The sequence below is a fragment of the Ranitomeya imitator genome, chromosome 6, assembly GCF_032444005.1.
Source record: "Ranitomeya imitator isolate aRanImi1 chromosome 6, aRanImi1.pri, whole genome shotgun sequence".
In the NCBI taxonomy this organism is placed as follows: domain Eukaryota; kingdom Metazoa; phylum Chordata; class Amphibia; order Anura; family Dendrobatidae; genus Ranitomeya; species Ranitomeya imitator.
The window spans coordinates 295,397,915-295,419,911 of NC_091287.1; the positions used below are offsets into that span (position 1 = coordinate 295,397,915).

Genomic DNA, 21,997 nt, shown 5'->3' on the forward strand with positions numbered 1-21,997 from the left:
TGAGTCTGATGAGAAGTGTCCTGAAACTTCCCCAACCTCCCTTTTATCACCTTGATGCTAGGGGGTGGCTTATCAGTGTCTAGACATGCTTATCTTAATTGAAACGCATGCGTTCAAAAACGCATGCAAACGCATGAACGTAAAAACGCATGCGTTTCCATAGACTCCAATGCATTTTTGACGCAAAACAAACGCAAACGAATGCATGCGTTTTTATGCGTCAAAAAAAGCCTCTCAAAATTACTACATGTTGCATTTCTGCAAATGAACGCATGCAGCAAAAAAACGCATGCATCGTTAAACGCATGCAAACGCGTACAAAAAAAAGCATGCGTTTTTAATGTTAAACATAGGGGAAAAAATGCATGCGTTTTTATGCAGTACAAACGCTGCAGATCAAAATGCAAGTGTGAAACCAGCCTTACTTGGGAGAAAATAATTGTAAAATGCATAAAAGCAATTGCAAAGTCAAAAAACGAATACATATTCATGTAAGTCACGTTGAAGCTGATATGTCACAAGATTTCACAATACATACTGTACACATTATTATATAGATCTCATAGCCCTGTAGATAATGGTATACCTACTTTGAAAATTCATGTTAGATTGGCTCTATGATCCTGAAGAAACGTTCCCACGAAGAGCCTTTTGGTGAATTTTTGATGTTGTAGATTTTCTGCACAATTTACTCATCCATTAAGTGAAATAGGTTACTTGCATTTTTCCAAAAATGCCCAGCATAGAAAAACTCACCAAAAGTCCATTGTGGGAGCATAGCCTAAATCACCACTCTAGTGTTTTTTTGCCACACTATAGTGGTGCGAAGATCCCTGAACCTAGTCTTATACTCACCACCTACCGTCTTCAGCTATTCCAAATGATGCTCTGGTCCAACGCCTCCATCTTGTGACTACAACTTCGGAATGACCGGAAGTCAGAAGTAATGGTCACCAGCTCTCAATGCAGGTCTATAAGAGCCTCATTCTGGCTTTCATAGACTTACATTGAGAAGTGAAATCCATCTCTCCCAGCAAACACTGAAGCGATCTGGCTAATCACAAACTCCTGGGGACTGACAGGATCAGCACTGGGAACAGCTGAAGACAGCAGCTGGTTAGTATGAGACTAAGTGCAGGGACCTAACACTAGTAGCACCACTCCACCGCTGTGATAAAAAAACACCGGAGTGTTGCTTTAAAGGGAACCTGTCAGTAAGATTGTGCACAGTTACCTACAGACAGTGTCAGGTCGGATATCTTGTGGTTGTTGTGTAATCTTTATTTTCTCTTACCCCCATGATGGCACAATGGAGAGAGAGGGATCCGCCCTCAGGGACAGGAAACCCACAGGTCAAAAAGGCGGGACCTCTCTTCCACCTCAGTTCGGTTTCCTGTCCCTGACCGGGAACCTACAGGTTGAACATACCTATCGTTTCAGGATACCGGGGACTATCTGGCCGAATTCAGGCAGTGGGGGACCCTGCCGCGGTTGTAGGTGGATTTCCATCCCTGAAGGCACAGTTCAGGGTCGGCGGGCCCTGCACGTGTGCAGGGAAGAGGCAGTGAATAGGAATCCGGTCTGCCTCTTCCTTCTCCAGCAACCGGTAATAGGTAGCGGCGGCTACTTGGTAAATTACCGCCGGTCTGAGGTTCTGGGGGATAGTGGCGGAGGCCACTGACAGAAAATGCCGACATTGAGAGCAGTGGCGGCTGCGGAGGCGCTTTTGATGCTCCTGGGAGCCGGCTGCTAGCATAGGCGCGTGCTAAAACTGGCCGCGGGTTAATGCGCAGGCGCCGCAGGTCACTTCCGGGTCAGCGCAGGGCACCTCTGGGAAACCGGATGCCATCCGGCGCTACAGATGGGAAGAAGTTCTGCAATCCCCAGCGAAAAAATGCCTGCAGCATCACCCGCGGCGGCGACTGCAACAGCAGCCTACTCAGCGCCATAGCTCAGGATCCCAATGCAGCAGAGGCTCCAGTGGATCCGGAAGAATGGCAACGGTTCAAATCGAGGATGCATCTCCAAGACCAGAACGGGTATCTCCCTCATATTAGGAGGGTAAGTGATCTCCGTGAACGTACACATTCTAATTAGGGGTTTATTGTGTTCCTAAGGGAAAGAAATGCACGGCAAAAACCAAACACAGAGTGTGTCCAATCTGCTCTGCAGATTTACCTGCTACATGGGTTAAAAAGCTCTGTGCAATGTGCATAGAGAACTCTATAAGAAAAGAATCCTAAAGATTCGAATCTGACCTTAAAGAACTGATTAAATCCCAAGTAGAAGATGCATTGAAAAACGTAAAAAAACCTTAAGAGAAAACACAAATCCGAGCGCTTTCCCATAAGTTTACATTGAACTGTAAACTCATGGGAAACTGCTGTGGATCCGCAGCATTTTCCGCAGCGTGTGCACATACCTTTAGAATTAGGCTATGTGCCAATCCGCTGCGGATTCGCAGCAGTGTTCCATCACGTTTACAGTACCATGTAAACCTATGGAAAACCAAATCCGCTGTGCCCATGGTGTGGAAAATACAGCGCGCAAACGCTGCGTTGTATTTTCCGCAGCATGTCAATTCTTTGTGCGGATTCCGCAGAGTTTTACACCTGCTCCTCAATAGGAATCCACAGGTGAAATCCACACAAAAAACACTGGAAATCCGCGGTAAATCCGCAGGTAAAACGCAGTGCCTTTTACCCGCGTATTTTTCAAAAATGGTGCTGAAAAATCTCACGAATCTGCAACGTGGGCACATAGCCTTAGGGTTAGGGTTGGAAATAGGGTTGTGGCTATAGTTGGGATTAGGGTTAGGGGTGTGTTGGGGTTAGTGTTGGAGGTAGAATTGAGGGGTTTCCACTGTTTAGGCACATCAGGGGTCTCCAAACGCAACATGGCGCCACCATTGATTCCAGCCAATCTTGTATTCAAAAAGTCAAATGGTGCTCCCTCATTTCCGAACCCCAACGTGCGCCCAAACAGTGGTTTACTCCCACATATGGGGTATCAGCATACTCAGGACAAACTGCGCAACAATTACTGGGGTCCAATTTCTCCTGATACCCTTGTGAAAATAAAAAATTGCTTGCTAAAACATTATTTTTGAGGAAAGAAAAATGATTTTTTATTTTCACGGCTCTGCGTTGTAAACGTCTGTGAAGCACTTGGGGGTTCAAAGTGCTCACCACATATCTAGATAAGTTCCTTGGGGGGTTTAGTTTCCAAAATGGGGTCACTTGTGGGGGGTTTCTACTGTTTAGGCACACCAGGGGCTCTGCAAACGCAACATGACGCCCGCAGACCATTCCATCAAAGTCTGCATTTCAAAAGTCACTACTTCCCTTCTGAGCCCCGACGTGTGCCCAAACAGTGGTTTACCCCCACACATGGGGTATCAGCGTACTCAGGAGAAACTGGACAACAAATATTGGGGTCAAATTTCTCCTGTTACCCTTGGGAAAATTAAAAAATTCTGGACTAAATAATTATTTTTGAGGAAAGAAAATGTATTTATTATTTTCACGGCTCTGCGTTATAAGCTTCTGTGAAGCACTTGGGGGTTCAAAGTGCTCACCACACATCTAGATAAGTTCCTTTCAGGGTCTAGTTTCCAAAATGGGGTCACTTGTTGGGGGTTTCTACTGTGTAGCCACATCAGGGGCTCTGCAAACGCAACGTGACGCCCGCTGTTATGAACAGGTAATTCAGAACCACAATGGACATAGAAGTACAGAGCACACAAAGTGACCTGACAATTACCAAAAACAAAGGACAAGCTCTGAGACGACTTAACCTCAACACCTGAGGAAGGAAACTCAGAAGCCGCAGTACCACTCTCGACCACAGGAGGGAGCTTGGCCACAGAATTTACAACAGCCCGCAGAGCATTCCATCAAAGTCTGCATTTCAAAACGTCACTACGTCACTTCTGAGCCCCGGCATGTGCCCAAACAGTAGTTTACTCCCACATGTGGGGTATCATCGAACTCAGGAGAAACTGGACAACAACGTTTGGGGTCAAATTTCTCCTGATACCTTTGGGAAAATAAAAAATTGCGGGCTAAAACATCATTTTCGAGAAAATAATTTTTTTTTTTTATTTTCATGGCTCTGCGTTATAAACTTCTGTGAAGCACTTGGGGGTTCAAAGTGCTCAACACACATCTAGATTAGTTCCTTTGGGGGTCTAGTTTCCAAAATGGGGTCATTTGTGGGGGATCTCCAATGTTTATGCACACAGGGGCTCTTCAAACGTGACATTGTGTTGGAGCTAATTTTCCATTTAAAAAGCCAAATGGCGTGCCTTCCCTTCCAAGCCCTGCCGTGCGCCCAAACAGTGGTTTACCCCCACATATGGGGTATCAGCGTACTCAGGACAAACTGGACAACAACATTTGGGGTCCAATTTCTCCTATTACCCTTGGCAAAATAGGAAATTCCAGGCTAAAAAATCATTTTTGAGGAAGGAAAAATTATTTTTTATTTTCATGGCTCTGCGTTATATAATTCTGTGAAGCACCTAGGGGTTTAAAGTGCTCAATATGCATCTAGATAAGTTCCTTGGGGGGTCTAGTTTCCAAAATGGGGTCACTTGTGGAGGAGCTCCAATGTTTAGGCACACAGGGGCTCTCCAAACACGACATGGTGTCCGCTAACAATTGGAGCTAATTTTCCATTCAAAAAGTCAAATGGCATGCCTTCCGTTCCGAGCCCTGCCGTGTGCCCAAACAGTGGTTTACCCCCACATATGAGGTATCGGCGTACTTGGGAGAAATTTTCCAACAAATTTTAGGATCCATTTTAACCTATTGCCCATGTGAAAATGAAAAAATTGACGCGAAAATAATTTTTTTGTGAAAAAAAGTACTTTTTCATTTTTACGGATCAATTTGTGAACATCTGAGGGTTCAAAGTGCTCACTAGGCAACTAGATAAGTTCCTTGGGGGGTCCAGTTTCCAAAATGGGGTCACTTGTGGGGGAGCTCTAATGTTTAGGCACACAGGGGCTCTCAAAACGCGACATGGTGTCCGCTAACGATGGAGATAATTTTTCATTCAAAAAGTCAAATGGCGCTCCTTCCCTTCCGTGCCTTACCATGTGCCCAAACAGTGGTTTACCCCCACATGTGATGTATCAGTGTACTCAGGAGAAATTGTTCAACACATTTTAGGATCCATTTTATCCTATTGCCCATGTGAAAATGAAAAAATTGAGGCTAAAAATATTTTTTGTGAAAAAAAAGTACTTTTTCATTTTTACGGATCAATTTGTGAAGCACCTGGGGGTTTAAAGTGCTCACTATGCATCTAGATAAGTTCCTTGGGGCGTCTAGTTTCCAAAATGGGGTCACTTGTGGAGGAGCTCCAATTTTTAGGCACACAGGGGCTCTCCAAACGTGACATGGTGTCCGCTAAAGAGTGGAGCCAATTTTTCATTCAAAAAGTCAAATGGCACTCCTTCCCTTCCAAGCCCTGCCGTGCGCCCAAACAGTGGTATACCCCCACATGTGAGGTATCAGCGTACTCAGGACAAATTGGACAACAACTTTCGTGGTTCACTTTCTCCTTTTACCATTGGGAAAATAAAGAAATTGTTGCTAAAAGATCATTTTTGTGACTAAAAAGTTAAATGTTCATTTTTTCCTTTCATGCTGCTTCTGCTGCTGTGAAGCACCTGAAGGGTTAATAAACTTCTTGAATGTGGTTTTGAGCACCTTGAGGGGTGAAGTTTTAAGAATGGTGTCACTTTTGGGTATTTTCAGCCATATAGACCCCTCAAACTGACTTCAAATGTGAGGTGGTCCCTAAAAAAAATGGTTTGGTAAATGTCGTTGAAAAAATGAGAAATCGCTGGTCAAATTTTAACCCTTATAGCTTCCTAGCAAAAAAAAAATTTGTTTCCAAAATTGTGCTGATGTAAAGTAGACATGTGGGAAATGTTATTTATTAACTATTTTGTGTCACATAACTCTCTGGTTTAACAGAATAAAAATTCAAAATGTGAAAATTGCAAAATTTTCAAAATTTTCACCAAATTTCCGTTTTTATCACAAATAAACGCAGAATTTATTGACCTAAATTTACCAGTAACATGAAGCCCAATATGTCACGAAAAAACAATCTGAGAACCGCTAGGATCTGTTGAAGCGTTCCTGAGTTATTACCTCATAAAGGGACACTGGTCAGAATTGCAAAAAAACGACCAGGTCATTAAGGTCAAAATAGGCTTGGTCATGAAGGGGTTAAAACCAGGAATAGCCGCTACATGCACTGCGAGAGCATTAATGGTGTGGTTGGAACACCTAGAGTCCCAATTAAAGGTCAATAATGAGGGGTGCTGCTGCATATTTAGCAGACGCCTCTATAGACTCTTTGAGACTGACAGCAAGGTCGGCTTCATTTTCGAATGCAGCCAGAAGAGCTCTATGGCTCAAGTGCTGGCCAGGATACCTACAAACTAAGGATTTTTATTTGGACCTACCCTGGATGACATTCTGGAAAAGGCTGTAGACAAGAAAAAAGCCTTCCCAGGGTTTCCTAACCTATCTTATAGACAGCCCTTTCTGGGTAGGAAATTTATGCGTAAACGCCCCCCCAAAAAACAAAAAGAAGGATGGGAGGATAAAAGGTTTAAAGGGAGAGGCTTAATGTTTAACAAACCAGACAATAAGAAACAGTCCCAATGAAGGTATGCCCCGGGTGGGAGGGAGACTGACATACTTTCTTCAGGCCTGGGAAAAAATATCAGGAAGCATGTGGCCACTAAATATAATAAAGACGGGTCTAAAATTAAAATTTCATACGATGCCATGCCACTATTTTGTCATAACGCCACAGAGAAAATCAGAGGTCGAACAACTGGGCCTGCAAAAGGAAATATACAGTCTTCTCACAAACAATGTCCTACAGGAGGTTCAACAACAGGAAAAGGGCATGGGTTTCTACTCCCCTCTTTTTCTTCGAACGAAGCCAGATGGGACTTTCAGAACAATAATAAACTTGAACAAATTAAACAAATACCTAGTGACCCAGAGTTTCAAGATGGATACAATATAAACCTGTGTCAGAACCCTTCATCCGTCTTGTTTTATGACTGTAGTCGACCTAAACGAAGCATACTACTATGTGCCCATCCATCCCAGTTACAGGAAATACCGCAGAGTGGCGGTGATTATGCAAGGGGAATTGAAACATTATCAGTTCAGAGCTCTGCCATTTGGCCTTGCCATAGCCCCGAGAGTGTTACGAAACTAATGGCAGAAGTGATGGCCCACATAAGGGAGCAAAACATGCTAATAGTCCCATATCTGGACGACCTCCTAATAATGTGCAGATCCTCACGCCACTGCAGTCAGCAGTTAGACAAGGTGATGACAGCCCTGTCAAATCTGGGTTGGATGTTGAATCTAGAAAAATCCAGAGTTATTCCAACACAAATACAACAGTACTTAGGAATAATAATAGATTCAACAAAACAAGAATGCCATCTGCCAGGGAGAAAAGTTTCCAACATGATACAACTAATAGCCCAATTAAGATTTCCGCCTGTCATCACCTTACAGAAAGCAATGTCCGTGTTAGGATCAATGATAGCCTGTATTCCAGCAGTCCAATGAGCTCAGTGTCACTCCAGAGATCTCCAGTGGGAGATATTAGAAGCAGGATCCCGCTTAAAGGGGGATTTAGAAAAGCGCTTAAAAATCTCCTCACAAACAATATGTTCCCTAGCTTGGAGGATAGACCCGGCCAACCTCACCAGAGGTGTTCCATGGGTATTGCCAGTTTCTATAACCCCGACCACAGATGCGAGCCCATGGGGTTGGGGGGCTCATAGAAAGGATCAGATTGCCCATAGCCCATGGTCAGAGAGAGAAAAACTATTCTCCTCAAACATGAAAGAATTCTTGGCAGTAGAATATGCGCTCAACCACTTCCTCATCTCCATCTGTTCCCATCAGGTAAGGGTGCTTTCAGACAACAGGGTGGTGATGTCATATCTGAATCATCAGGGGGACCAAAGTCCCAGTCGCTGATGAAGGTGACGAAATCTATCATGTCGCTAGTGGAAGCCAATTTATCCTCTCTGTCAGCCCTTGACATCAAAGGGACAGAGAATCAGACGGCAGATTTTTTAAGCAGGACACAGTTAAAGCAGGGGGAATGGGAATTGAACCGGGAGGTATTCAACCACATAGTGGATTGTTGGGGAGATCCGGAAATAGATTTATTTTCAAACAGTCTAAACCGGAAGACACAGGCATTCTGTTCAATCGACCCATGGGGGAATCCAGTGACCCTAGACGCCTTTCTAATTCCCTGGAACTTCCAACTAGCTTTTGCCTTTCCTCCGATAGCATTAGTTCCATTAGTTCTGAAGAAGATCCAGGAAGACGGAGCAAGAGTAATTATGATAGCCCCGTTTTGGCCAAAAAGAGCGTGGTTCCCATGGCTACGCATAATGTCTATAAGAGAACCATGGGTTCTCATGGATATCCCAAATCTTCTGTGTCAGGGGCCAATAAATCATCCACAAGTAGAAAACTTGCATATGACAGCCTGGAATTTGAGAGGGAACTTTTAACAAAAAGGGGGTTTTCTTCAAATTTAGTTTCAACCCTTTTGTCCAGTAGAAAACCAGTAACTACCAGAGCATATGGGAAAGTCTGGAAAAAGTTCCTCTCTAATTCAAATGTCAGCTTGTCGGGAGAGATCCCAATTCAGGAAGTACTAGAATTTCTTCAGAAAGAATTAGAGAAAGGGTTAGCAACAAGCACCCTTAAGGTTCAAATCACAGCATTAGGCACCCTTTACAACTGTGATCTAGCAGGGAATCACTGGATAAAAAGGTTTATTAAATCCTCAATTAGGTCTAAACCAGTCATACATCACACTTCACCTCCCTGGGACCTAAACCTAGTACTTTATGCACTAACTAAAGCACCTTTTGAACCCTTGTCTCAAGCTTCTATAAAAAGAATTTCCCTGAAAACTGCTCTGCTGGTAGCACTAACCTCAGCCCGCAGAATTAGTGACTTGCAGGCACTATCAGCTAATCCGCCTCTAACTCAGATATTAGAGGATAGAGTAGTCCTTAGGACTGACCCGTCTTACCCTCCTAAAGTGGCATCACGGTTTCATAGATCTCAGGAGATATCCTTACCATCTTTTTGCCCAAATCCCAAAAATGAAAAGGAAAAATCTCTACACACACTAGATGTTAAGAAATGCCTGACCCAATATATAACAGCCACAAGGGAGTGTAGGAAAGGCAGGTCTCTGTTTGTCTGTTTTCAGGGCCCAAACAAAGGACACAAAGCATCAAAAGCCATGCTGGCGAGATGGGTAAGGGATGCCATTACCCTGGCATACGCCTCATCCAATGAAGCTGTTCCAGATGAGATCAGAGCTCATTCAACTAGATCGGTGGCAACCTCTTGGGCAGAGCGAGCAGGAGCATCAATTGACCAGTTATGTAGAGCAGCCACTTGGTCTTCTCCCTCTACATTTTTCAAACACTACCAACTGGACCTATCCTCCTCCTCAGACCTAACCTGGCCCTGATTTCTTGGCAATTCTCCCTAACAAAAAAAAGTAGTGGGATATTAAGATTGGCATTTCTGCTAGAGTGCCAGTCCTGTGTGTGCCATCTCTCTCCAATTTTGGGGCACAGAAAGCCTAGTGTGTAATACTGGGCCTGATTTCTTGACAATTCTCCCTAACCAAAAAAAGTAGTGGGGGATTAAGATTGGCATTTCTGCTAGATTGGCAGTCCTGTGTGTGCCATCTCTCTCCAATTTTGGGGCACAGAAAGCCTAGTATATAATACTGGGCCTGATTTCTTGACAATTCTCCCTAACAAAAAAAAGTAGTGGGAGATTAAGATTGGCATTTGTGCATGAGTGCCAGTCGTGTGTGCCATCTCTCTCAAATTGTGGGCCACAGAAAGCCTAGTGTCTGGTTTTTTTTTTATTTTGGTTTTTAAATTCTCCCTGAAAAAAATAAATAGTGGGAGATTAATATTGGCATTTGTGCTTCAGTGCAAGTCGTGTGTGCCATCTCTCTCAAATTGTGGGCCACAGAAAGTCTAGTGTCTGTTGTTTTTTGGGGGGTTTTTAAATTCTCCCTGCAAAATATAAATAGTGGGAGATTAATATTGGCATTTGTGCTTGAGTGCCAGTTGTGTGTGCCAGTCGTGTGTGCCATCTCTCTCAAATTGTGGGCCACAGAAAGCCTAGTGTCTGTTTTTTTGTTTTTTTGTTTTTAAATTCTCCCTGAAAAAAAATAAATAGTGGGAGATTAATATTGGCATTTGTGCTTCTGTGCCAGTCGTGTGTGCCATCTCTCTCACATTGTGGGCCACAGAAAGCCTAGTGTCTGTTTTTTTTTTTTTTTTTTGGTTTTTAAATTCTCCCCGAAAAAATAAAAAAAAAATTGTGGGAGATTAATATTGGCATTTGTGCTTCTGTGCCAGTCGTGTGTGCCATCTCTCTCAAATTGTGGGCCACAGAAAGCCTAGTGTCTGTTTTTTTGGGGGGGTTTTAAATTCTCCCTGAAAAAAAATAAATAGTGGGAGATTAATATTGGCATTTGTGCTTCTGTGCCAGTCGTGTGTGCCATCTCTCTCAAATTGTGGGCCACAGAAAGCCTAGTGTCTGTTTTTTTGGGGGGGTTTTAAATTCTCCCTGAAAAAAAATAAATAGTGGGAGATTAATATTGGCATTTGTGCTTCTGTGCCAGTCGTTTGTGCCATCTCTCTCAAATTGTGGGCCACAGAAAGCCTAGTGTCTGTTTTTTTGTTTTTTGTTTTTTAAATTCTCCCTGAAAAAAAAAAATAGTGGGAGATTAATATTGGCATTTGTGCTTCAGTGCCAGTCCTGCGTGTGTGGCATCTGTCTCATTTTGTGCCACAGAAAACCGAGTGTGTAACATTGTGCCTGATTTTCCTTGCAGTCTCACCCACCTATAAAGGGATATCTAAATCCTACAGAAGTTTGAGTTCACCTTGTAAGTTGTTTTACAGTAACAAATACCGTTACTTTGGTTATGTTTTTAAAACAGTGAAGAAGTCTGGTGGAAGAGGTCGTGGCCGTGGGCGTTCATTGCCAGCTGGTAATGATGGTAGTGGTGGTGGAGCATCAGGTGGTCGTGGGAAAAACAATATAGCACCTAAGTCTCAAGCTGTGGAGCCAGGTTCGTCGTCTGGCTACACAAGGCCTCAAACGCTCCCTTTTCTGGGAGTAGGAAAACTGCTTTTAAAGCCGGAGCAGCAAGAGCAAGTTTTGGCTTTCCTTGCTGACTCAGCCTCTAGCTCTTTTGCCTCCTCTTCTGAAACTGGTAAATGTAAAAGCAGCGCGTTGTTAGTGGATGTTCACGCTCAGGGACAAGTCGCTCCATTGTCCTGTTCAGCAAAAACAGCAACAGAGAAGGATGTGTCAGGCGACACAACGGGTTACTCCATGGAGCTCTTTACACATACCATTCCTGCGTTAGAAAGTGAAACAGTTAACAGGCCTTGCCCATTACAAGTTGAATCGGACATGGAGTACACAGATGCACAGCCACAGCCAGATTACTATGCTGTTCCTTTGACTCAGACCACCACATTGCCCTTGCAGTGTACTGATCCAGAATCAGACCCTGATGAGACTATGGTGCCCCGTCACAAACGCTATACCACCGGCTTACACGGTAACACAGACGAAGTTACACATGAGATAGAAGAGGAGGTCATAGATGACCCAGTTGTTGACCCCAATTGGCAGCCATTGGGGGAACAGGGTGCAGGAGGCAGTAGTTCTGAAGCGGAGGAGGAGGGGCTGCAGCAGGCATCAACATCGCAACAGGTTCCATCTGCCGGGCCCGTATCTGTCCCAAAACGCGTGGCAAAGCCAAAACCAGTTGGAGGACAGCGTGGCCATCCGGTTAAAGAAGCTCAGTCTCCAATGCCTGAAAAGGTATCCGATGCTAGAAAGAGTGCAGTCTGGCATTTTTTTAAGCAACATCCAATTGATCAGCGCAAAGTCATCTGTCAAAAATGTTCAACTACCTTAAGCAGAGGTCAGAATCTGAAAAGTCTAAATACAAGTTACATGAATAGACATTTAACCAACATGCATTTGCAAGCCTGGACTAACTACCAAACGTCCCTTAAGGTTGTAGCACCCTCGGCCAATGAAGCTAGTCAGCAACGCTACATCCCTTCCGTCATTGTAAGGCCACCATTTTTCGCACCACCTGCAGTATCTGTGCAGGTTTCGTTGCCAGGCCAAAGCAGTCAGGGTCAGGGAATCCCCAGTTTCATAGTAGGAAACACTGCATCTAGGGAACCGGCAAGAAAACCGTCTCCAACCGTCTCTCAGTCTGCAATGTCCACCGGCACCCCCGCTAGTTCCACGATCTCCAGCTCTCCAGTCCAGCTCACCCTACATGAGACTCTCGTTAGAAAAAGGGAGTACTCATCCTCGCATCCGCGTACACAGGGTTTTAGCGACCACATAGCTAGACTAATCTCGTTAGAGATGATGCCCTACCTGTCAGTTGAAAGCGACGCTTTCAAAGCCCTGATGGACTACGCTGAACCACACTACGAGCTACCCAGTCGACACTTCTTTTCGAGAAAAGCCATCCCAGCCCTCCAACAGCATGTTAAAGAGCGCATCATCCATGCACTCAGGCAATCTGTGAGTACAAAGGTGCACCTGACAACAGATGCATGGACCAGTAGGCATGGCCAGGGACATTACGTGTCCATCACGGCACACTGGGTGAATGTGGTGGATGCAGGGTCCACAGGGGACAGCAATATTGGGACAGTTCTGCCTAGCCCACGGTCTAGGAAACAGTTGGCTGTAGGCGTTCGCCCCCCCTCCTCCTCGTCCTCCTGCAGAAGCGAGAGCTCGTCCACAGACCGCAGTGACACAACCACTCCATCCGCAGCTGCCACTGTTGCACACCAGGTGTCCCATTATGGGGCAGCTACTGGCCAGCGTCAGCAGGCTGTATTGGCTATGAAGTGTTTGGGCGACAACAGACACACCGCGGAAGTTCTGTCCGAGTTCTTGCAGAAAGAAACGCAGTCGTGGCTGGGCACTGTAGATCCTGAGGCATGCAACGTAGTGAGTGATAACGGAAGGAATTTCATGGCTGCCATTGCCCTTTCCCAACTGAAACACATTCCTTGCCTGGCTCACACCTTAAACCTGGTGGTGCAGTGCTTCCTGAAAAGTTATCCGGGGTTATCCGACCTGCTCCTCAAAGTGCGCAGACTTTGCTCGCATATCCGCCGTTCGCCCGTACACTCCAGCCGTATGCAGACCTATCAGCGGTCTTTGAAGCTTCCCCAGCATCGCCTAATTATCGACGTTGCAACAAGGTGGAACTCAACACTGCACATGCTTCAGAGACTGTGCGAACAGAGGCTGACTGTTATGTATTTGTGGGAGGATACACATACACGGGCAGGCAGTAGGATGGCAGACATGGAGTTGTCAGGTGTGCAGTGGTCGAAGGTACAAGACATGTGTCAAGTCCTTCAGTGTTTTGAGGAATGCACACAGCTGGTAAGTGCAGACAACGCCATGATAAGCATGAGCATCCCCCTAATGCGTCTGCTGATGCAAAGTTTGACGCACATAAAGGAGCAGGCGTCTGCAGCAGAGGAAGAGGAAAGCCTTGATGGCAGTCAGCCATTGTCTGGTCAGGGCAGTGTACAGGACGAGGTAGCGGGCGAACAGGAGGAGGAGGACGAGGAGGATGATGGGGATGAGTATTTTTTTAATGAGGAAGCTTCGCCGGGGCCACTGGAAATTGGTGGCGTGGCAAGGCCGGGTTCTGGTTTTTTGAGGGACACAAGTGACGTAGATTTGCCTGAAACTGCCCCTCAACCCAGCACAACCGCAGATTTGACAACTGGAACTTTGGCCCACATGGCGGATTATGCCTTACGCATCCTCAAAAGGGACACACGCATTACGAAAATGATGAACGATGACGATTACTGGTTGGCCTGCCTCCTTGATCCTCGCTATAAAGGCAAATTGCAAAATATTATGCCACATGAGAACTTGGAACTAATATTAGCAACCAAACAATCAACTCTTGTTGACCGTTTGATTCAGGCATTCCCAGCACACAGCGCTGGTGATCGTTCTCACACGAGCTGCAGGGGGCAGCAGACCAGAGGTGTTAGAGGTGCACAAATCAGAAGTGGCGTTGGACAGAGGGGTTTTCTGACCAGGTTGTGGAGTGATTTTGCTATGACCGCAGACAGGACAGGTACTGCAGCATCAATTCAAAGTGACAGGAGACAACATTTGTCCAGTATGGTTACTAACTATTTTTCATCCCTTATCGATGTTCTCCCTCAACCGTCATTTCCATTTGATTACTGGGCATCCAAATTAGACACCTGGCCAGACTTGGCAGAATATGCATTGCAGGAGCTTGCTTGCCCAGCAGCTAGAGTGCTATCAGAAAGAGTATTCAGTGCTGCTGGTTCAATATTAACCGAAAAAAGGACTCGTCTGGCTACCCAAAATGTTGATGATCTAACCTTCATTAAAATTATTATTATTATTATTATTATTTATTATAGCGCCATTTATTCCATGGCGCTTTACATGTGAGGAGGGGTATACATAATAAAACAAGTACAATAATCTTGAACAATACAAGTCACAACTGGTACAGGAGGAGAGAGGACCCTGCCCGCGAGGGCTCACAATCTACAAGGGATGGGTGAGGATACAGTAGGTAGGGTAGAGCTGGCCGTGCAGCGGTTTGGTCGATCGGTGGTTACTGCAGGTTGTAGGCTTGTCGGAAGAGGTGGGTCTTCGGGTTCTTTTTGAAGGTTTCGATGGTAGGCGAGAGTCTGATATGTTGTGGTAGAGAATTCCAGAGTAGGGGGGATGCACGAGAGAAATCTTGTATGCGATTGTGGGAAGAGGAGATAATAGGGGAGTAGAGAAGGAGATCTTGTGAGGATCGGAGGTTGCGTGCAGGAGAGTACCAAGAGACGAGGTCGCAGATGTATGGAGGAGACAGGTTGTGAATGGCTTTGTATGTGATGATTAGGCTTTTGTACTGGAGTCTCTGGGTGATGGGGAGCCAGTGCAGGGATTGACAGAGGGGAGAGGCCGGGGAATAGCGGGGGGACAGGTGGATTAGTCGGGCAGCAGAGTTTAGAATAGATTGGAGGGGTGCAAAAGTGTTAGAGGGGAGGCCACAGAGCAGGAGGTTACAGTAGTCAAGGCGGGAGATGATGAGAGCATGGACTAGGGTCATTGCGGATTCTTGGTTTAGGAATGTGCGGATCCGTGAAATATTTTTGAGTTGGAGGCGGCAGGAAGTGGAAAGGGTTTGGATATGTGGTTTAAAAGAGAGATCAGTGTCAAGGATTACCCCAAGACAGTGGGCTTGTGGGACTGGGGAGAGTGGGCAGCCTTTTACTGTAATGGATAGGTTCGTTGGGGAGGTCGTGTGAGATGGGGGAAAGATGATGAATTCTGTTTTGTCCATGTTAAGTTTTAGAAATCTAGTGGAGAAGAAGGATGAAATAGCAGACAGACATTGAGGGATTCTGGTTAGTAGGGTGGTAATATCTGGTCCAGAGATGTAGGTCTGTGTGTCATCAGCATAGAGATGATACTGAAAGCCGTGAGATTCTATGAGCTGTCCCAGGCCAAAGGTGTAAATGGAGAAGAGCAGGGGTCCTAGAACTGAACCTTGCGGGACTCCGACAGATAGGGGGCGAGGTGAGGAGGTGGTGTGTGAGTGGGAGACGCTGAATGTACGGTCAGTTAGGTATGACGAGATCCAGGATAGGGCCAAGTCTGTGATTCCAAGGGATGAGAGGGTCTGCAGCAGCAGGGAATGGTCCACTGTGTCAAAGGTAGAGGACAGGTCCAGGAGGAGGAGGATAGAGTAGTGTCCACTACTGGATTTCAAATTATTTTGCCCCACCTTTCACAGCTGACACCTAGCTTTCCAATGAAAAGGTCTTGCTTGTGGACTGCTCTGACTGAGTTTTCCAATCTCGTAATTTGCAGCAGCTGTTTGTCCAGCATACGACATGTTTACACCTCCCTAAATGGCCAAACTCCCCCCATGGGGCCGTGGTCTCGCCACTTGGCGCAAGCACTTGTGAGAGTGCTGTTTGTCTGAAGAGGTGGGTGTGCACGCTTTTGGTCGACGGCACTGCCACTGGGTCCCTCATAGTACAATAAAGTGTCTCTGGCGGTGGTGGCGCGCAACCAACGTTAGACACATCGTTGTAACATGAGGGGCCCTGGGCCTGTACCACCGGCCACAAGACAGTTTCCCCCTCCTGCTCAAACAGTGCTCTATGATTTGCAAAATTATCTCTCACAGCTCCACCAATGTTTAGTCTATGCGCTGACATCCTTCAATGCCTGGCACTGACAATACCAATGTGTTAGCAAACAAGAGAAAAAAGAGCCTCTCTAGAAACAACCGCACACCACTCTGAAATATAAACGTATATATACAGGCAAACTTTATTGATGCAAAACATTGAAAACATTTAAAAGCATCCCCACAAAAACCAAAGATCCTGCCAGACATATTCTAGGTCAAACGATAAATATTACCAACATCAATACAGATATAGCACATATAATATGACCTAATATAATGACCCAGAACACAAAATGCACTCCCCAAAGAAGATGTAAAGATCAGAGCCCAGTAACTCGCCCTGTATCTAAGAAAAAAGGCTACGAACCTGTATGCCAGATATAGTATATGTATGCGGATTAGAGAGACAAAAAACGCCAAGTAGTGCAATGTCTCAAAGAAGAAAAAGGCAAAATGACCTGTAAGCAGCAATGGCCGCAAGGGACCCAGCAAGGAGCAAAATATAACAGGTGCCGACCGCAGGCATAGCAGCCAGGCCAAGTATAAGACCCTTGCGGTCGGCACCTGTTATACTTTGCTCCTTGCCCGTGTACCCCTGGAACCTATTTTAAAGTGCCTACAGCCAACTTTTGTTATGTTAGGCCTACTAAGCCTGTCTGCGGTCCCTCCTTCCAATAGTCCTCCACTGACCACACCACTGCTGCCCGTGTACCCCTGGAACCTATTTTAAAGTGCCTACAGTCTACTTTTGTTATGTTAGGCCTACTAAGCCTGTCTGCGGTCCATCCTTCCAATAGTCCTCCTCTGACCACACCACTGCTGCCCGTGTACCCCTGGAACCTATTTTAAAGTTAAACAGTTGAATTTGGGGACAGTGAGAAGCTCGTCCCAGCACCAGAGAACAGAGAGAGAGAACATAGAGAAGTTCCAGATAGTGAGAGAGAAAGAAGGGGTCCTAGGGGCACAAGTAGTGAGCAATCCACCCTTGGGGCCGTATCCACACCTACTGTAGTTGGGTGGAGGGACCAGGTCGCAGTGAGGAAACCGGCCCCCAGACTAGTGGAGAACTACAAGGCTCAGCTAGCCAGCCGGAGGCTGTGGTAATTGTAGGTGCCACAGCCACAACCACATACATTTGCCGAAAAGGCAGCCGCATAGGATCCAGGGGACCAGGAGTACGTTGCCCGACAAGACCCGAGGCCGCTGACTTTGGACACTGTGTGTGAAGGCGCAGGGCAGGAGAGGCAGGAGCCAGCTCAATGAGACGCCAGGAAAGGAACATAAGATGGGGGTTCTGGCAAAGTTTACCCCAAATGACCTGAGAGCTGACTGGACCAAAAACCCAGAGGACACAGCACCCGGCAAGGGACTGCTTATAAGAATTGTGAGTAAACTGGAAACTGCACCCTGCTGTATCTGCCCTGCACTACAACCATCACCGTCACATTTAACACCATTACTGCCCTGGTGCCTAGTTCTACCCGTGGAGAGCTGTACCAACTCTGCTGCATCACCAACTGCCCTAGGTGACCGGAACCGCAGCTAGACCATCCATTGCCGAACACCACGGGTGGCATCACGAACAACCCCCTAAACACTTTATTTCCCCCTTCCTTTAATTGACTTTTATTGGACGCCCAGGGCCACAGATCGGGTCACTTATGCCATAACCACCCCCTTAAGAAATGTCAGACGCAGCCGGAGTACCCCAGGGCCCAAGCCCTAGCCCCCATAGTTCTATTTGTTGTGTGCAATAACTTGTTTTTACTCTTTTTTTTGTAAAATGACTGGTATGTTTTAAATCCCATTTACGACTAGTGCACAGAATCATCCCTATTGTCACATTGCCAATAAAACTGCAGAGAAAATAATAATTCACTTAGAAGTTATATTGTTTTATAGACTTATGCACTTTTAGAAATAATGGCTGGTCTAGGTTAAACAACATCCTACTTTCTTCCCCTAATCCAAGTTAGTGAGAAACATGTTGTGACAGACAAAGGGAAGAGATGTTTGGTTGACTATTATACCAATTGATTGAATCTCATAGCTGTTATTCTTCAGTCAAGGACAATACTTGCTGGGCTCTACTACAGGGAGTTTGAAAATTGCAAGGATTTATCCGGCTCAACAAAACTATTGTATTAGACTTCTATGTTGAAAGATAACTTTTAATGAGACTTGGGAGCCAGAGATTGTAAGTCCTCCTGGAACCAAATCTTTTATAAGGGAGTTTTTCCCTCTATTTTTCAAGAACGCAGCAAATAGAGAGATGGGAGAAGAGGTAATCATAGCTTGAGCTCTAAAACTTATAAAAACAAAAGTTAAAACTATAATTGAGAATTTCTGAATGAGTATAATTTTGGATGACGCACGTAGTTGTAATAGTAGTTTTCAGCCCAAACCATTCTTATGTCTACATGTGAGGAAAAAGCCAAGCAGCAGTGATTTTGCCCATGCCTTGCTCTCTTCTCTGACTTGAACATATATGATCCATTCTATCTATGATAGCGCTCTTTCTTGTATCAAAGGGAACCTGTGACCATGAAAATGCCATCCAATCTGCAAGCACAATGTTGTATAGCAGGGGGATCTGAGTAAATTGGCATATAGTTCAGTTAGAATAGATTAAGTATGTCCTGTGCTTTAATAATTTATACCTTTGCTCTTTTGGGGATTTTATGTCAAATGGGTGGTTGTATCAATGACTGACTTTTTTTGTATAAGAGTGCACATATGGATATCTGTCAGCCAATGTTAGGACCACTCACTGCATAGGAAATCCCAGAAAGAGTGGGGTTTTTAAAAATTAAAACCCAGATTATAATGAATCTTTTCTCAAAACTACGGTATATATCAATCTACTTAATTCCCCCAACTCTATGCCTGAAGACCGGACTGAATTTTCATTTTTACATATTTCCTTCAATCTACTTAACTCCACCCTACTCTGTGCCTGAAGATCGGACTTAATTTTTCATGGTTACAGGGTCCCTTTAAGTATAATACAATATTTACTGCAAATATCTTACTTTCCATTCCATAAGATTCTGTAAATGTTAATTTCATCAAGTTATATCTGAATAATCTAAAATATATATCGGTATATGGAGCCCAGCAACCACCGCTTGAAAGGAGTTTCCAATCCAATCACCAGCGAATACATCTAAATCATCCGAAAAGTAGAAAAGCCTCCAGCTTCCATGAGTTTGCAAGAAGTACAAGTGATGCCTGGGATATCGATGATGATGAGAGCGAAGAGATTTTACATTCTGTATCGTATCAGACCCTTGGTTCTAAAATCAGCGATACCGAGGTAGAACTCACATCGAACTTCAAAAGGCCTGAAGATAATTCCAGCCAGACGATAGTGACGTCCATCAGTGAGGACCAGCTGCACAGGGTCACTGCAGAAGCCCCTGTGGTGCGAAAGCCACTCCAAAAACTGCAATCCCATACCTTCCGCCCTATTATTCCACTCGTTGCCCGAATATCTGATCAGAATGCTTCTGGAGCCCCTTCTATGACACTCCGTGAAAAAACGCGCCTTGAAAAATTCCGACAGCTGCTTTCCTGCTCAAGCATAGACCTTGATGAGCTGAGAACGTGTAGTTGGCCTGGGATTCCTCGAGACGTGCGGCCGATCACATGGAGACTGCTATCGGGTTATCTTCCTGCCAATAAAGACAGACGCCAAATGACACTTGAAAGAAAGCGTGCAGAATATTTTGGTTTTATTGAACAGTATTATGATTCCCGGAATGAAGAGCATCATCAAGACACTTATCGACAGATCCATATTGACATACCGCGGACTAATCCTCTAATACCATTGTTTCAGCAAGCGTTAGTGCAAGAAATTTTTGAGAGAATCTTGTTTATCTGGGCCATCCGGCACCCTGCAAGCGGATATGTCCAGGGCATCAATGATCTGGTCACTCCGTTCTTCGTGGTGTTTTTGACTGAACATGTTGAAGACGATGTTGAAAACTTTGATGTAGGTACACTGTCGCCAGAAACGCTGAAGAACATTGAAGCAGATAGTTTCTGGTCAATGAGTAAACTACTAGATGGCATTCAGGATAATTACACATTTGCACAGCCTGGAATTCAGAAGAATGTGAAGGCCCTTGAAGAACTTGTGAGCCGAATTGATGGCCATGTACACAGCCATCTACAAAAATATGAAGTCGAATACCTCCAATTTGCCTTTCGATGGATGAACAATCTGCTAATGCGAGAACTTCCTTTAAGATGTACGATACGATTGTGGGATACTTACCAGGCAGAACCAGAAGGATTTTCCCATTTCCACCTTTATGTTTGTGCTGCATAATCTAAAATAACTATGATTTGCTAAAGTCAATTAAGCCATTATAATTACAAATTTAATTTCCAAAGTGTATTTTCTTTTGAAAGTCAGCCAAAAGTAGTAGTTAAGCATATTCTATTTTTTTTTTTCAATTTAAGATTATAGATAAATGCAGACATGGTAGCCCAAATCATCAATGGGTCTTTCCATGCAACAGTTACTAAGACATCGCACCCAGCTCTACACAAATAGGGATAGACCGGCCTATTACGCAAAGCCAAGCAGGTGGAAGCTGGGGGGAGTCACAAAGACAACTGGTCTCTCCATTCCCAGCACCTTTTTAAACTATGGGGTATATTTTTGAACCAAATCGCCCCAGTTTTTTGCCTTTGTCAGATCCTGCTGGAGGTCTAATAGAACACCTGTCAGATCAGTTTAGATAAATAGAGTACATAAGTAGCACGATGTAGTCTCAATGTGATCAAAGGATCCAAGTTTCAAGTCACCTTGTGAGACTAGTAAGCATTTTTTTCAAAGTGTTAAAAATATGAATAAAGAAAAAATCAGGTTTTATTATTAAAAAAATTGCTCATTTGTAAATAAAAAAAAAAAATGCACATTTTTAGCTTTTCTGCGTTCATACGGACCTGTGCTGTAAAAGTATATTTTTGTTTATCTTGGCTGGTGAAAGCCCTTAAAAATGAATTAAAAAAAAAATGCTGTTTTTGTTAATTTCATCTAAAAATAAGTAAAAAAAAAGACAAAATTGTCATATGTGTGTCAATTGGAGTAGGCCAACAAAACTATAACACATCATAAAAACAATAACGGCAAAAAAAAAAAGCCAACAAAAAACAAGCCCTCTTACAGTCCTGTAAACATAAAAATGAAAAAGCTAGGGCTTTTATAATATGATGACCCAATTTTTTTTAAAAATACAACTTATTTTTTGTGACATAAAAGTAAAACATAAATAAAGCTATAAATAGCATATTACCATATTCATATTTACATGAAGAATATTATAATTTTACTCCATGGTGAACTCTGGACAGAATAAAATGTTCAATTCAAAAATGTTTTTTGTTCAGGCGTACTAAAAAAAAGAGGTGAACATACCCCAAAATGGGACAAATAAAAATCACAACTTGTCCCGCAAAAAAACAAAACCTCACACAGTTCTATCGCCTAAAAAATAAGAAACATTATGTGAATTGGAAATAATTGTGCCCAAAAAGCGTTTATTTTTTTAAAAAGCAATTTCTTATGCAAAGCATAAAAATATAGATCTATAGATTTAGTATTTCT

At 44.3% G+C, this 21,997-nt stretch overlaps 1 protein-coding gene across 1 annotated transcript; it reads left to right on the forward strand.

The window, feature by feature from the left end:
• The first annotated feature begins 8,280 nt into the window (after window positions 1-8,280).
• LOC138643367 (uncharacterized) lies at window positions 8,281-20,713 on the forward strand. The gene is made up of 2 exons (XM_069732288.1): window positions 8,281-9,475; window positions 19,425-20,713. Exons 1-2 carry the CDS (start codon window positions 8,281-8,283, stop codon window positions 20,711-20,713), a joined length of 2,484 nt encoding a protein of 827 aa, XP_069588389.1.
• The last annotated feature ends 1,284 nt before the right edge of the window (window positions 20,714-21,997 follow it).

Excerpts from the sequence above, each read along its gene's own strand:
- LOC138643367 (XM_069732288.1), top strand. The coding sequence starts at position 8,281 with ATGGGGGAATCCAGTGACCCTAGACGCCTTTCTAATTCCCTGGAACTT. Across the intron at positions 9,476-19,424 it reads AGCATCAATTGACCAGTTAT|ATTCTGTAAATGTTAATTTC; the intron begins GTAGAGCAGCCA and ends CCATTCCATAAG.